The sequence below is a fragment of the Photinus pyralis genome, unplaced genomic scaffold (genome assembly GCF_008802855.1).
Source record: "Photinus pyralis isolate 1611_PpyrPB1 unplaced genomic scaffold, Ppyr1.3 Ppyr1.4_LG5, whole genome shotgun sequence".
Classification (NCBI taxonomy): domain Eukaryota; kingdom Metazoa; phylum Arthropoda; class Insecta; order Coleoptera; family Lampyridae; genus Photinus; species Photinus pyralis.
The window spans coordinates 25,746,018-25,762,264 of record NW_022170596.1 but is presented as its reverse complement, the minus strand read 5'-3'; the positions used below and the strand labels follow the sequence as shown (position 1 = coordinate 25,762,264).

General features: G+C 39.0%; 2 protein-coding genes across 5 annotated transcripts; one reads left to right on the top strand and one right to left on the bottom strand.

The window, feature by feature from the left end:
* The first annotated feature begins 192 nt into the window (after nt 1-192).
* Nucleotides 193-4,727, top strand: LOC116172584 (venom carboxylesterase-6-like). Of its 2 annotated transcripts, XM_031489815.1 has the most exons (11): nt 193-1,797; nt 2,475-2,644; nt 2,691-2,834; nt 2,881-3,025; nt 3,085-3,279; nt 3,327-3,523; nt 3,568-3,733; nt 3,777-3,952; nt 3,996-4,146; nt 4,191-4,320; nt 4,373-4,727. In XM_031489815.1, the coding sequence occupies exons 1-11, from the start codon at nt 1,773-1,775 to the stop codon at nt 4,575-4,577; spliced, it is 1,704 nt and encodes a 567-aa protein (XP_031345675.1). In that variant the 5' UTR covers nt 193-1,772; the 3' UTR covers nt 4,578-4,727. The 2 variants fall into 2 exon arrangements, with proteins under 2 accessions (XP_031345675.1, XP_031345673.1); XM_031489813.1 differs by lacking the exon at nt 193-1,797 and having other exon boundaries at nt 2,055-2,644.
* Nucleotides 4,728-4,830: 103 nt separating this feature from the next.
* LOC116172588 (venom carboxylesterase-6-like) lies at nt 4,831-8,440 on the bottom strand. Of its 3 annotated transcripts, none has more exons than XR_004145709.1 (11): nt 8,129-8,440; nt 7,934-8,077; nt 7,732-7,879; nt 7,487-7,681; nt 7,245-7,441; nt 7,032-7,197; nt 6,807-6,982; nt 6,617-6,767; nt 6,441-6,570; nt 5,891-6,390; nt 4,831-5,833 (listed from the first exon to the last, which is right to left on the bottom strand). XR_004145709.1 is itself a non-coding variant. In XM_031489820.1 (10 exons), exons 1-10 carry the CDS (start codon nt 8,321-8,323, stop codon nt 6,204-6,206), a joined length of 1,689 nt encoding a protein of 562 aa, XP_031345680.1. In that variant the 5' UTR covers nt 8,324-8,440; the 3' UTR covers nt 4,831-6,203. The 3 variants fall into 3 exon arrangements, 1 of the variants encoding a protein (XP_031345680.1); XR_004145708.1 differs by having other exon boundaries at nt 4,831-5,823; XM_031489820.1 differs by having other exon boundaries at nt 4,831-6,390.
* Nucleotides 8,441-16,247: the final 7,807 nt, after the last annotated feature.

The following is a 16,247-nucleotide window of genomic DNA, read 5'->3' as shown; positions in this document are numbered from 1 at the left end:
AATTCCAGAAACATAAGTCCGTCATCTAGAGGAGACTTCTGGCAGCATCATGTAAGTTCGGGAACGTTGATTTTACGCATTTTACCGTACCCTTTAATTTCAAGGTAAGGAAAGACAAATTAGTTTCTAATTTATTCAAGGTAGACGTTTGATTCGTTTCATTCCGTTAAATTACTATAAAGGGGCTTTCCTGCATCTTGTTCCTCAATAGGTACCGTTAATGATGCTTCCGTTCCCGCTTAGGGATTTTAATGCCGTTTCCGTGTTACGTAATTTTGTTTTAGCTTCTCCTGAACTCTGGAATTGACCATCTGACTACAGATGACAAGCCCGTGGTTTTCGACTTTGTGCAACGGGAACCGACGGTCCTTGACCAGAGGCAAGGTGTGAGAATCTTCTGGTGACGCTCGCGGATAACCAGGAGGTTAGAGTACAAAATCACCTGGCCAAGTTTGATGACCAGCATCTGTTCGCCCTATAAGGCGCTACACTTGCACCCAGGTTCAGGGGTTGGAGGTACTCGGGCGTGATCTTAAGAATATCGTACGAGAACAACCCTTGAGTGGTTGAAGGAGGTGTTTGGTAACCTCCCACTGTTGTGGAAGGCTGCACACCCAAAGGTAATGCAGGAAGACTGCCTTTCTAGCCTCCTAAAGGCTACCATTTGGGTCCCGGGAGAACCTGACGAGCTGGTGAGGGTTAAGCGACGCTTGGAGGTACAGAATTCCTGGGCAAAGGTAAGCAGGTACCCCACTATTATAAATATAAAGAAAACATGCATATTCGAAACGTGGAGACCCTGGTGGAGATGGATTTTCGTGAAAAGTCCTCCGGTACGGGTGGGAGATGAAAATAAAAAGAAAATCGTTGGGACCCGGGGGGTACCGAGGATGAGCGCGTCCAACCGTCTAGGGTAGAATTTTTTATCGCCTCCCCCCCCACCCACGGGGGCGTTGCTGTAAGATGTGAAAAAACGCGAAAAAACACCTTTTCGGACGGGAAGTTATTCGACGTTCGGGGTCGGTACTTTCGGAATCCGTAGCCGTTAGGGGTGGTCACTTTTGAATTTTTCTTCGATCCCGCTCGACGACCCCGGGAGGTAGGAGGAGGGCGTAAAGTGCAGCCGCCAGACCGTTTTCAGTATATATACGCAACTTTAAAATTAGTAGCGGACGAAGGAGGGGAGATACGAAAAAACTTTACGTTGCGTTTAGGATCTAGCTCAAGGGAGGCTGATAGTTTTCGTCATTGAGGAAAGAGACCAGGCTAACCTAATCACCAAGGTGGAAGGCGAGGGGTCATCTCCCTAATATACGGGCTGTATTCTGTTCACAAAAAAAGGAAATGTAGGGAGTTTCGGACTCCCCCGCAATTCTATAAAAACCTCAAATTGTCAAAGTAGGTGAAATATCTGATGATGTCGGTTTTCTATGTGAATTTAAAAGAAGCATTAAAACTGCAAGGTCATGCAGGTTTACGTCGGTATCAGTTTGATAAGAGACCTTTTGCCTGACCTAAGAAATTCCAAGAGATAATGGGGGTTAAATAGAAGTATGATTTCAGAAATTGCATCCTTTCCGTCCATTTAAGTAAGTATAATAAACAGTAGCTAATTAATGAGCTGCAGAAACAACATCCGATTACGTCATTAGAAGCGAACTTAATGAAATAAGATTTTGGAATATGTCCCAGATTTTATGATGACCAAAAGCCGATAAATTAATTAAAGGTTTTCATACACTGGGCTGTTTGGGAAGACCGGCGTTCCCTCCATGCCATGGCCGAATTTGATAAAAGGTAAATCCGTTTTTTTAGAGAGCTTTTCGTGTTTTAACCGAAACGTAAGATCTTTTTGACTTTTTCATTTTGGTACAGTGTTTTCCGGAAATTTATTTTCCATTCGTACTGTTTAATGTTCGCTTTTACATTAACAATATCGCACCGTATTTACAGCTTTTGCTTTTTCGCGCTGCTTTTATCGCTACGTTTATTGGCAAGGTTAACTCTTTGATCCTTTTTGTTCCCTTAATTATAGGGGGAATATTTTATCGTTTTCCTGCATTTTAATTCCCGTAGACAGCGCTAATTAGGTTGTGTTTCATTTCGAAGTGACTGGTTCGATTCCTGGAGCTGCGTTTACTCTGATTGTAAACTACCTGGAGCTTCCGACACCGTTCTGGAACGGTAGCTAATGCGCAAAATAGGATATTGTTCAAGAATAGAGTCTGTTGTTCGATATAAGTAAACTAGCAATAAATTTATTGCGAATGGAAATCGTTTAGTGTTGCCCTGTTTAATCTAAAGTTAATTGCATAATGCAAACAACGCAGTCCAAACAGTTGTTATCAATCTGCGTAAAAAATTAGAAAAGGTTAAGGACATATTGATAAAAAGCGTAACCCAACAATAACTTACGGCCTACATTCAACGCAATCACATCAAAATGTTCATAATTAATGCTTGCGTTTTTTTAGTGATTTTGTTACTTGTTCCGGCACTCAATTCAAAGAACTATTCTACGAGTGTTAGTATAAAACAGGGCACCTTAGAAGGAAGCGTAAGGAAGACTTGGGGTGGCCGAACAATTTTCGCCTTTCAGGGTATTCCGTACGCTGAACCTCCAATCGGAAACCGCCGCTTTCAGGTAATGCACATTTAGTACTATAAGCAACAATTACAATTGTTGATAGCCTCCGCTGCCAGCTCAACCATGGGAAGGAGTTTTGAACGCCACCAAATCCCATCCATTCTGTCCACAAAGCGACGTATTTCGGAATGATTTGCAAGTCTATGGAAAGGAAAACTGCCTATTCCTTAATGTCTATGCTCCCAACGTAAGTAGACGCGTTATCTTGGTATCAATCTCGAGATGTACCATAGGTTACCGATGAACAATATCCTTTGCCTGTTATTGTCTTCATTCATGGTGGAGGATTCATTAGTGATAGTGGCAATCCGGAACTCTACGGACCAGACATATTACTTGATAAGGACCTTGTATTGGTTACTGTCAACTACCGTCTAGGTACCTACCTACCACACCAGATCAGATTAGCGCGGATTTATATCTACCGTCTGCCTTAGGTGCGTTGGGTTTTCTAAGCTTGGAAGATGACATCCTTCCTGGAAATAACGGCTTGAAAGACCAAAACATAGCGTTACTGTGGGTCAGAGATAATATCGAAAGTTTTGGGGGTGATCCTGGCAAAATTACCATTTTTGGAAACTCCGCAGGTGGAGCTAGTGTTTACTATCACATCCTTTCCCCACTGAGCAGAGGTATGACGGAACCATTTTCGATCCGAGTGTAATATAGATGTCGGTAGGATTATTTCACGCGACAATTTCGAGCAGTGGGATTGCTACGAGCCCTTGGGCGTTAGCAAAACCTGGCGAAGGTCGGGCGGCTGCCAGAAAATTGGCCAAGTCGTTAAATTGCTCTGCTTCATCCAGTGAAGAGATTGTCAAGTGCTTACAAGGTGTCGATGCCCATGACATAGTTAGACTGGTTCAGAATTTAATGGTATGAAACGTTTACTTTCACAATTGTTCATGATCTACCCTTAGGAGTTTCATTACGAGTGCAGTATACCACATAGACCGGTTATTGAACCAAAAAATCCCGGAGCTTTCATCAGCGATCACCCAATTGACATAATTAAATCCGGAGAATTCTCACAAGTTCCATACATGTTGGGGTTAACAGCAAATGATGGAGCCTTAAAGTCAGCAGGTACAATTACCTAACCCCATAAAATAATCACAACTTTTTACAGCTATTTACGCCAATCATAGCTTAGTTGAAAGACTGAACAATGAATTTGAGGATATTGTTCCGATAATGCTCTTCTATGGCGACCAAAACTTTAAACAGAGGATTACAGCGATTATTCGAAAGTTTTATTTTAATGACAGATCGATCGGTAATGATACGAAGTCGGAACTAACAGACGTAAGCATGAAACTGTTTGAGTTAGGCTTGAAGTTGGTTTCAGGTGCTGACAGATGGGTACTTTTACTACCCTCAAAGAGCCACGAGTGAAATACACGCCAAATACTCCAGTCAACCGGTATACTTCTACTTATTTGGCTACAAAGGCACGCTCAGAGCTTCGGCTTACTTCGGGGACCCAACGTATGACTACGGTAACCAAAATTTCCAAATTCCCCTTTTAAAAACCATGTCGCAGGTGTATGCCATTGTGACGATTTAAATTACATCTTGAACCATCAGTACATGTCCAGCTATAGACCAACGGAGGCCGATTTAAAAATGAACAACCTTATGACTACGTTGCTGTATAACTTTGCAAAGACAGGGTATCTGCGCAGATAGCGTCGTTAACGCCGCCAAATATCACTATTTTTACAGAAAGCCCACACCGGAGATTACTTCCGTTCTGAAAACGCAATGGAAAGCACTAAAGGATAATGAGTTTAGGTACTACTCCATAATTGGACCGGACGATGTGACGATGAGAGACCGTTTATTTGAAGATCGATATAACTTTTGGAAGAAGCTAGATATTTATCCTAAACTACAAAGTGAAGGTGAACCGATTAGTAATGTGATATGAAGGGTGGTATATTAGAGCTCTGCCCAAAAGCTAGACAATTCAGAGACGAAAAATTGGACCTCTCTGGGAAATATTGCAATTTGCTTGAATCTTCCCTGTACGATAAGCTTTTATTCTATCATCGAATAAAGAAAAATTCTTTAATCTTTCTGCTTCTTGTATCATTTAATAAAGACATATTCTTTATTCAATGATTGTATGGAATTGATCTGGCAATGAACTTTGTATTTATATCAACTGCACTGAAACTAGCTCCCACAAAAAAAGTATATAAATAATAAAACATATACACATATAACATATAAAGGCCAAACTCTGAAACTGATTCATTTTTGCTTTTGAATTGAGTTGTTTACTAGTCGAAACGCCATTTTAACTATGAGTTATTCGTCAGAAACGTCCCTTTGTAATTGTATAAATCTAGGCGGTAGTTCGAATTTGCACGTGTGCGTATCTGACGAAAACGGTTTATAACCTCGAACTTTTTACAATTTTCTTTGAATGAGGTTGCCAAAACGACCGACCAATTTGCGTTCACTATGAAATTATAGCATTAAATATCCCTTTAGGAATCCCTTTGGAATGGCATTAGAAAGCTATGCAAAACACTAACCGTAGAACATAGAAAACTTCCTAAAGCATTCGGGCGTTATTCTTTCAAAACATTTTGAAGATACTCTGGTAAACACGTTAAGATAGAAGGTTTGAAAGACTTCTAATGCTTGCCAGCTATTCTAGGCTTCCAAAGGTATGCTAGTGTTCCTCTCGAGAACCTTATGAGACTGTTTCCAGACTTATCTACTAGGCCATCTACAGCTTTCCTGATCCTTTATAATGTTTTATAGGCCAACTCAAAAGCGCTCTAAGATAGAACATGATTTCTCTAGGATAGAACTTGATTTCTGAGCATGAAGGCTTTTCAGGATAATCACAGAGCGCTGTAGTAGCTCTTTAATTACAGTGTCCATTGCTTTCAGAACTTGCAAAGCTTCAATTATTTAAAAGCACTTGAGGGGTAATGAAAAGAGCCCACAAGACTCTCCAAAGGATCCTATCGTTCTTCCAGCGCTTTAGCGCCTTTAGAACATCCAAACCCCTCCTGAAATTCTCAGGTGCTTGCAATATCTCTAAAAAATACTTTCTCGATTCCAAGGAGTTGTTTTAGACTGGATTCAAAAAATGCTGTGGAAATCGCCTTGTAGTTCATTCTAGAGCTTTTTGATCGCTTTGCAGGCTCCTTCCAAACCTAGGAGAACCTGATCAGTTTGATAATGAGCTCGATTTATTGTTGGCATTAAATTAAGTTAGCATACCCAAGTTGCTATTGACACCTTTCGCTATCGAGTTTTATGAAGATGCTATAGTAATAGCATCCATATACAAACCACTTTACTTTCATATAAACGAACGTCAATATTCAGATGTAAACATTGTTACTGACGCATCTGACCTCAGATTAATCGTTTTACGTCACATTGCTAGAATTTATAAAAAATCCTCAGTCAGTAAGGGACATCTTAAATTTACTTGGTACGTAAACAACTATTTAGATAATAATCTGATAACATGCTAAACCGGCCCGTAACCGCAATATTCCTGTTTGTTTTCCTAATAATTTTGCAGTTCCTAATCAGCGGCGCTGCTCAGTTGTGCAAACGTCGGTATCGTCTTCCAAAAGTGATACCGTTCCTCGAACAGCTGCCTCTTCATGTCAATTTCATCATACCTCATAATCGCGTAGTATCTAAACTTATTTTTGTGAACTGGCTTCCACTTGCTAGTAATTATCGAATCCGTTTTTGGTGTTGGATCCCTGCGCCAAAACCAACAGTGAGGTTTTTACGATTTTGATCAACTACCCACCCAGAATTTGCAAAATTATACAGTAGCGTTGTCATAACGTCGTTCATCTTCAAATCCGCTTGCGACGGTCTGTAGTTGTCGAAGTAATCGTTGCTTAGCAGATAGGTCAAATCATCACAGTGACAGACACCTGCAGCATTAGTCAATTGTGAGTCAATACGCTTAATTTTGCTTACCATAGTCGTGCGTGGGATCGCCAAAATATCTGGACGAACTCTCTGTACCTCGGTAGCCAAACAAGTAGAAGTATACCGGTGCACTGGAAACGGCGGAATGTAGTTCGACGGTGGCTCTTTGAGGGTAGTAGAATAGCTCATCTGTAATAACCTAAGAAAGGATAGGAATAGAGAGCTATGATCAAATTACGTCGGTTAGTTCCGATTTGGTGCTGTTATCGATGGACTTTTCCTGGAAGTAAAATCTGCGTATTACTCTTGAAACCTTCCGTTTGAAATCGAAGGTATTGTAGAAAAACAGAAATGGGGCAATATCGTCAAATTTTTCGTTAAGTATATCTATCAAGGTGGCGTTTGCATAAAAGGCTAGAAGAAAATGAATGAGAGGCGAATGGACGCTTCGTCAAGTACCTACCAGCAGATTTCATAGCACCTTCATTTTTGGTCATTCCACTAATATATGGAACCTGGGCGAATTGTCCGGATTTAATTATGTCAATTGGGTGGTCGCTTATAAATGCCCCAGGTATTTTAGGTTCAATCACTGGTCTATACGGTATGCTGTTCTCGTTGCTAAACTCCTATAAGCGAAGGTGAAAGATGAGCTGTCATTAGTAGTTTGAGCTACCATCAATTTGTGGACATGTCGTACAATGTCGTCCGCATTAACACGCTGCAAACACTTTAAAATTACTTGACTGGATGAGGTGGGGCAATTATGTTGTTTAGCGAGCTTCTGGGCACGTTTCCGTGCTTCACCGCGCTTTTCCAAAGCCCAAGAGCTCGTAGCAATTCCACTGCTGGAGATGGCCGCATGGAATAAGCCTACAAGCAAACTACCACAGACACATCAACTGTTACGGCTTTTACCTTTGCTGGCGGGAGAAAGGATGTGATAATAGACGCTGGCTCCACCTGCAGAATTGCCAAAGATCGTGATTTTATTCGGATTTCCTCCAAATCTGTTAATATTGCTCTTTACCCACTTTAACGCAAGATTTTGATCTTTCAACCCGTTATTTCCAGGGAGGACATCGTCCTCCAAGCTCAAAAAGCCCAGAGCACCTAAAATTAGTCATATGTACTGATAGGTTCACGATAACTTTCCCACTCACCTAGTCTATAATTAATTGTAACCAAAACTAGATCCTTGTCGAGAAGGATATCCGGCCCGTACAACTCAGGATTAGCACTGTCACTTGTGAAACCTCCCCCATGGATATACACGATCACTGGTAAAAGTAGGGGCTCAAAGGTCGCGGTCTACAATATATTTAATACATTTCCTAGCTGATCATTTGCAATAAAATGCCTTACCTTTGGTGTATAAATATTAAGGAACAAACAGTCTTCGTCCCCAAATACTTTGCTATCGTCCCCGAATACGTCTCGTTGAGGACAAAATGCGTGCGACTTATTGGCACTCAAGACACCTTCCCATGCATCGACGGGAACAGGCGGCTGTTAACAGGTAAAAATCGGGAACTTAAACTTACATACTATCAGTCATACCTGAAAGCGTCTACCCCCAACAGGAGGTTGTGCGTAAGGAATACCTTGAAAGGCCAAAATCGACCTACCTCTCCACGTTTCTCTCACATAACCCTTCAAAACACCATGCCTTGTTTTCACAAGTACGTTAGACTCCTCCACGTTAACTATTCGAAACAATACCAAAATTAAGGGAAGGATCCTTACTGTCGTCATTCTTCGCCGAATTTAAGAAAGTAATTTATATACTAATTATTTTTGTTAGATTGAGAATAATATAGTTACACAATTTATTGTTATCTAAACTTTAGACATCGTTAAATAAATTAATTATTGTGTCTTGTATTAATTGATTCCTCCAATCAGCATCTTTTCTTGTGATAAAAAATCTTACTTATGATATCATATACTAATTCAAACATGTGTGTAAACACTAGTGTGACGATAACGAACGTTGAAGGTTGAAAGATCTTATTTTACAAAACACGGGTTTGCATAATAATTTGTTGCGTATGTATTTTTACGTCATTTCGTACGCCACTAGGACTCGCCTGCCATTTTCAAATTGTGATTCGATCAAAAGCGACGCTCTCAAGTGTTTTTCGAAATTTGAAAAGAGACAACAGTCACTGGGTGCCAGATCAAGACTGTTCTAATTCTTTAAATCTGCATTCGTTGGTTACTTCTTGAAAAATGTGTGCTTTAAGTGTGGTTATAAATTCCGCCACCCCCTCCAAATCAAAATTGGTTTTCACCTTCTTAAATGTTGAAAAGCATTTATGAACTTATTTCGTTGGTGAGTCCTAGTACGGTCAGGTCTCATCCCTAGTTACAATTCTGTCTTGGGATAAAGCTGCTTGGGGTATAGGCAGTTAGCCACTGATATGAAGCACCAAAAGTTATGGACAAAAAACCAATTTCGAGAAAAAATTCAAAGGGCTGTAACTTTTGATCTAGTAGTCCGATCTTGGAACATTGTTGGAATCTGGATAGCGAGTCACATTGTACATTATGATCAAGTGAGTGAGAGTTGTCATAATTAAGGTAGCTTGACAGTTAATAATAAATAATAAACAGTTAACGTTTTCACTAAGGCTAATTGCTTACTCTGCTACTCCATTATCTCATAGGTTATGGGCCCAGATAGTTTGTAATTGATTTAGCAGTTTGTACGTGAATTTGGTTGCCGTATTTTTGGATGTGATTGCGCAGGAATAATCGGAAGAAATATTACGATGAATTATGTAAACGCAACACGTGTTGAACTTTTGAACAAGGAAAACTACGACACCTGGAAAATACAAATGGAAGCACTTTTAGTAAAACTCGACTTGTGGTCAGCCGTCGATGGAAGTTCACCTAAACCATCGTCTACTTCTGAAAACGATGAGATCGAAATGTGGATAAAACGTGATGGAAAAGCAAGGTCAGAAATCATTTTATCTATTTGTTCATCCGAGCTTAAACAAATAAAGGGCTGTGCTACCGCTCGCGATATTTGGGATAAATTAGAGGGTATTTATCAGTCTAAAGGTCCCGCGAGGAAAGCGACTTTATTAAAGCAACTCACCCTACAAAAATTAGAAGAGGGACGTGATGTTCGTGAACATTTGAATCGATTTTTTGATACTGTTGATAAATTGAACGAAATGTCAATAGAAATTAATCCGGATTTGCTTACTATAATGCTTTTGTACAGTTTACCGGGATCATTCGAAAATTTTCGTTGCGCGATAGAAACGCGAGATGAATTACCATCTGTAGATGCTCTTCGAATTAAAATAATCGAAGAAAGCGACGCGCGAAATAACGATACACGTGGTTGTAGTTCCGCTGGTAATGCATTGTATGCGAATAAGTCACAAGGTCAGTGGCGACGTCCGAAATTTCAAAAAGATGATAAAATTTCGAATAAGGATACCAAAGAACGTTTTAAATACCGGTGTCATCGCTGTCATAAAGTTGGACATAAAGCGTCGGATTGCAGAGTAATGAATCGCAATAACCCCATGTCGTCAGCGAGTGCTAATTGTTCGGAAAATGTTAGTCTTTTGACTGAAGTTTTTACGGTTGGTTCCGCGAATAAAAATAAGTGGTGCTTGGATAGTGGCGCGACTTCTCACTTGTGTAGGGACAGCCGGGATTTTAATAAATTTAGCGAATGTGATCGCGAACAATTAAACTTAGCTAATGATTCGTCAACAGAAATTGTCGGTAAGGGTTCGATCACCATGAAATCTTTGGGAATTAACATTAATCTTAATGATGTTTTATTTGTACCAGACTTGCGAGCTAACCTAATGTCTGTAAGTAAAATAACCAACAAAGGTTTCGATGTGTTATTCCAAAAAGATAAGGCCGTAGTTATAGACAAGCATGGTAGTATCAAAGTTACAGCAGATCGTGTTGGTGATTTATATTACGTTAATGTAAACACAAAACAGAATAGTAATATAAACAAAGACATTGTGTTTTCATCTGTTGTCACTTCCAACAATTTAATGTTGTGGCATCGCCGTCTAGGTCATCTAAACTTTGAAGCCATCAAAAAAGGTGTGCGTAGAGGTGTTTTTAATGGTGTAAATATTGGAAATATTTCACGACAGACTAATCCAGAATGCGAAGTTTGTTGTTTGGGGAAAATGATAAGCAAACCGTATCCTAGAAAGTCAGATAGAGTAACTGAGTTATTGGAAATTGTCCATTCAGACGTTTGTGGACCTATGAGGGTCGAATCAAATGGAAAAGCCAGATACTACGTCGAATTCATAGATGACTGTTCACGTTGGTGTGAGGTGCGGTTTATCAAATCCAAAAGTGAAATTCCTAAAATCACGAGAGAATTTATAGCTCAAGTAGAAAATCAAAAGGACAGAAAATTAAAATGTCTTCAGTCAGATAACGGAACAGAATTCAAGAACGAGGAAATGGACAAAATTTTGAGTCAACTCGGTATTGTACGACGTTTGTCAGCTCCTTATTGCCCACAACAAAACGGCATAGCAGAGTGGAAGAATCGTACTCTTGTAAGCACTGCACGTTGTTTGCTGATTCAATCAGGTTTACCACCATCGTTTTGGGCTGAAGCAATCAATTGTGCTAACTACATTCGTAATCGCTGCCCTTCAAAAAGCTTAGATGGAAAAACTCCTTATGAAGTCTGGAATGGTAAGAAACCAGATGTTAGTAATTTTAAAGAATTTGGTTGTAAAGTGTTCTGCTTGCATAAGAAACCTGGTAAGGGAAAATTTGATGCCCGATGTAAACAAGGAATATTTCTCGGCTACTCTGAGCAAACCAAGGGTTACAGAGTTTGGTTGGTGGAAGATAAGAAAGTAGAAGTTACAAGAGACGTTAAGTTCTTGGAAGGAAACATTAATTCAGAAAAGCAGTACATAGAATTTTTTGAGGAGGACAAGGAAAATACTTTTGAAGTGGATAAAGTATTAGTCGAAATTAAAGAAATTGAAGAAGTTGAAGAGGAGCATATTGCGAAAGAAGAAATCAATGGCTTACAAGTTTCTCAAGAACACACAAATACAGAAGAAATGAAACGCGGACCAGGAAGACCTTATTTGGTGAAGACAGGTTTAAGGGGAAGACCGCGGAAGATGTTTCATATGATTTCGAACGATACAGGAAATTCTTCAGAAGTTGAAAGTGCATCAACCGATGAAGTTACATGGAATCAAGCGTTAAATAGCGATGAAGTAGAAGAATGGTATGATGCCATGGCCAACGAAATAAAGTCCATAATAAAAAATGATACATGGATATTAGTTGAGCGACCTGTTGACCAAGAAGTTATTGGCAGTCGTATGGTACTGCGGAATAAATACAACGCAGATGGTTCACTAGAAAAGAGAAAGGCAAGACTTGTCGCACAAGGATTCAGTCAACAACTGGGCATTCATTTTAACCAAACATTTGCCCCGGTTGCACGTCTTAGTTCAGTAAGGTTGGTTACTGCACTAGCTGCTCGTTACAACATGCACCTTCGTCAACTTGATATAGTCAGTGCATATTTAAACGGAGAATTGGAAGAAACTTTGTACATGGAAACTCCAAAACAATTGGATAAAATACTGTACAAAATTTCCAGGGAAGATAAATCCAATATTGGAAACAAAGCAGCAGAGATGATAGAATCATTACAAAAAGGTAACAAGGTGTGTTTACTTAAGAAGTCACTCTATGGACTTCGCCAAGCAGGAAGAAGATGGTATTTTAAGTTGGATGAAGTTTTGCAGCGCTTCGGAGCAAAACCAAGCAACGGAGATTCCTGTCTGTATCAAATTGGGAAGGGTCAAGAATCAATTTTAATCGTCGTGTATGTCGATGATATTCTTATCGCATCACGAAATTTGGAAGATATTAAGGGATTGATTAGAAAACTTTCCTCTATATTTGATGTAAAGGATATTGGAGAAGTAGGTTATTGCTTAGGAATAGAATTCCAAAGAACCGCAAAAGAAATTAAAGTTCATCAAAGAGGATTCATATGCGACTTACTGGATCGTTTTGGAATGTGTGATGCGAATCCTGTGAGCACGCCTATGGATTGTAATACGAAATTGCAGAAAAATGTTAATCCTGTAAGTGTTGAAGAAACTAAATTACCATATCGAGAATTAATTGGTGCTTTGAATTATTTATCAATGGCTACAAGACCTGATATTAGCTACACTGTAAGTTATTTGTGTCAATTCAATAATTGCTACTCAAAAACACATTGGATCGCAGCAAAGCGTGTTTTACGTTATTTAAAAGGATCTATGAATCTTGGAATAATCTTTAGATGTGGAAGTGAAGATGGACCGACAGGTTATGTTGATGCCGATTGGGGAGGTTGTCCCGATGATCGACGTTCATATACTGGTTTTACTTTTATGTTATCCGGTGGTCCCATTTCATGGGAATCCAAGAAACAGAAAACTGTTGCTTTGTCTTCAACCGAAGCAGAATATATGGGAATGACAGAGGCATTGAAAGAGGGTATCTACCTAAGAAAAATGTTCTTGGAATTGGGATTGAACGATCTTTCTAAGATGAAGATGTTTAACGATAATCTTAGTGCTATCAAACTTTCTGAAAATCCTACATTTCATGCACGTAGTAAACACATAGACATCCGTTATCATTTCATCCGCGAAGCTTTAAAAAATGGAATCATCAGTATTGGTCATATATCAACAGAGAATATGTTGTCAGATATCTTAACCAAAAGACTTCCTCGAAATAAACATGAGGATTGCGTTACAATGATGGGAATGAAGTCATATGATAAAGACCACTCTGCGACTCGAGGGGAAGTGTTGGAATCTGGATAGCGAGTCACATTGTACATTATGATCAAGTGAGTGAGAGTTGTCATAATTAAGGTAGCTTGACAGTTAATAATAAATAATAAACAGTTAACGTTTTCACTAAGGATAATTGCTTACTCTGCTACTCCATTATCTCATAAACATTCTATAAGAAAATATTTTTTTCCGGTCGATCCTTCCTTTTTTACCAAAAATCGACTGCACCAAAATTTCTCGGGTGCGTAGAATCCAAAACGATTCGTACTTTTTCGATTAGACGTCTTAATCAAAAGTTATGGGCAAAAAAACCAATTTCGACAAAAAATTCAAAGGGCTGTAACTTTTGAACTAGTAGCCCAATCTTGGAACTGTTTGAAATTATGGATTCTACAGGCCACATTCTATAAGAAAATATTTTTTCCGGTCGATCTGAGACAATTTTTTTCGGGGCAAAAAAAAGGCAGTGTATAACCTTCCTTTTTTACCAAAAATCGACTGCACCAAAATTTCTCGGGAAAAAACTTTTTCTTATTAATTTGGGTGCGTAGAATCCAAAACGATTCGTACTTTTTCGATTAGACGTCTCAATCAAAAGTTATGGGCAAAAAAACCAATTTGGACAAAAAATTCAAAGGGCTGTAACTTTTGATCTAGTAGTCAGATCTTGGAACTGTTTGAAATTATGGATTCTACAGGCCACATTCTATAAGAAAATATTTTCTTCCGGTCGATCTGAGACAATTTATTTTTCGGGGCAAAAAAAAGGCAGTGTATAACCTTCCTTTTTTACCAAAAATCGACTGCACCAAAATTTCTCTCAAAATCCTCAGACACTCCATTCTGCAGATTTTGCCTTTGAGAGTACTTTCCTTCGACAAACCGTTTTCGAGACATTCGCCCTTAAAGTTTTGACATCACCAATGTATATATTTCTTCCAGACGTCCCAATCGCGAAATCCTGGGGGTTGAAAGTGTACCGCTAATGTATATAGTGAATTAGGCGAAAATTATTTTTAAACCGAAATAGCTTAGTAAATGGTTGGGTTATGGGGGGAGGAGAATCTTTACACATACACATTTAAAGACATAGCAAAGACAAGCATACATTCAAACTCCTCCGAAACTACATTCTGCAAGATTTTGCCTTTGAGAGTACTTTTCTCCGACAAACCGAGATATTCGTTCTTGAAATTTTGACATCACCAATGGATATATTTTTTCGAGACGTCCCAATGATCTTTGAGTGAGTACCCTCTTCCAATAATTCGTTCTGGGAATATAAGGGAATATGTCCGATCACAATAAGGAGTCAAGGAGTACTAGGGTTGGTAGAAATTAATTTCTTTCGTTGAGACCATTTAGCAGCGTAGACAAAAGATAATTAATTAATTTCAACCCCTCCCCCCCCCCTCAGGCCCCATCATCCACTGATCTCGAAAAAAAGGTCGCGCGGGAAAGTTATAATTTGTACAGACCAATTTATTTTGATGAGACCTTTCATTAGAATACCATGAAGGGTAGAACGCGTGTGTACCTCCCCCCTCCCCATATTCAAAAGTTTAACTTGGCACCACTAAAAGCATGCATATGCAAAATCTGAGGCCAATTGGTTGTCGTATGTACAAGTTATTCCCGTTGCACTTTCAAAAACAGCACCTCAGGAAATAATTCATGGGGGCTCCCTAGACAGCCAAATTTTATGGCCGTCTGGTACACGTTCAAGGTATAGGCTACCTACTGCACAAAATTCCAGAACTCGTGAACCATTCCTCTTGAAGTAGTTCAAAACGGTAGAAGTGGGTCCGGACTTAAAAAAATTCGCTAAAAAGATTCACTTTAACTTAAAATGTCTTGATAAAGCCGAGGTCTTAATAAAAAAAAAAGTAGACGTGGAGACACCTATTGGCCTCGATATTATAACGAACTAATTACCATGAACAACAATTTCCGTGGAAATTCTTATTCTCTGAAAATCTGTGCAATGTGTACAGCGAGCGGCTAAAATATGGAACAAATTCATTTAAAAATAAAGGTGTTGGCTTAAAAAATGCTCACCCACGTCTATCATAATGTTTTCCTAAGCGCATTTTTGACACTAAAAAAATTATACAGGGTGCGTGATAAAATTTAGGAAGTATCTAGAGTTGAATTGTGCTTTTTTTTACTTTTGCTCCGAAAGAGTTAAAGATAGGTATTTGATATGCTACATGAATTATGCGAAGAATTTGACACAGAATACAAAAATGTATTTGAAAAAATACTGTTCCATTTGAAAATCAACTTTAGTATCAAAATCTAATTGTATTTTTGTATCTCTACTTACTCTTTACGAGATCCCTACAATAGTGGACGTGAAAAAAATTCACCCTGTATGTACGAGTGCAGCAGCTACTCAGCTATGGAGAAAGAATGGCTTTTTGGTAAAAAAAAACATTAAATATTAACGTTGCCACTTTTTTTTACCTAGTACATATATGCGAAACGTCTTTATTCATTGCTGATCTCGGTCATCACTATCTACGTAAGTACATATTATATTTCAAAACATTCTGGCCGCGAAACTGACATACATTATCAAAACTAACTTCTGCAATCAAGACACAAACACATAATAGGAAAGATTTTTTCTTTTTCAATTTTTTATTATCGCCCACATCAATCCTTCAAAATCAAGATACGGTAATAACTCTACAGGGTAATTACTGGCTTTGAGGGTACATATTTCCCAGTAGGTAGGTATGGCTGGGTTCCGGTGAGAAGCCCAAACGAATACTAGCGAAGCACTAAGGATTTTTCCCGATCACGACATTTGTGCTTCCATAAAAAAAATACTG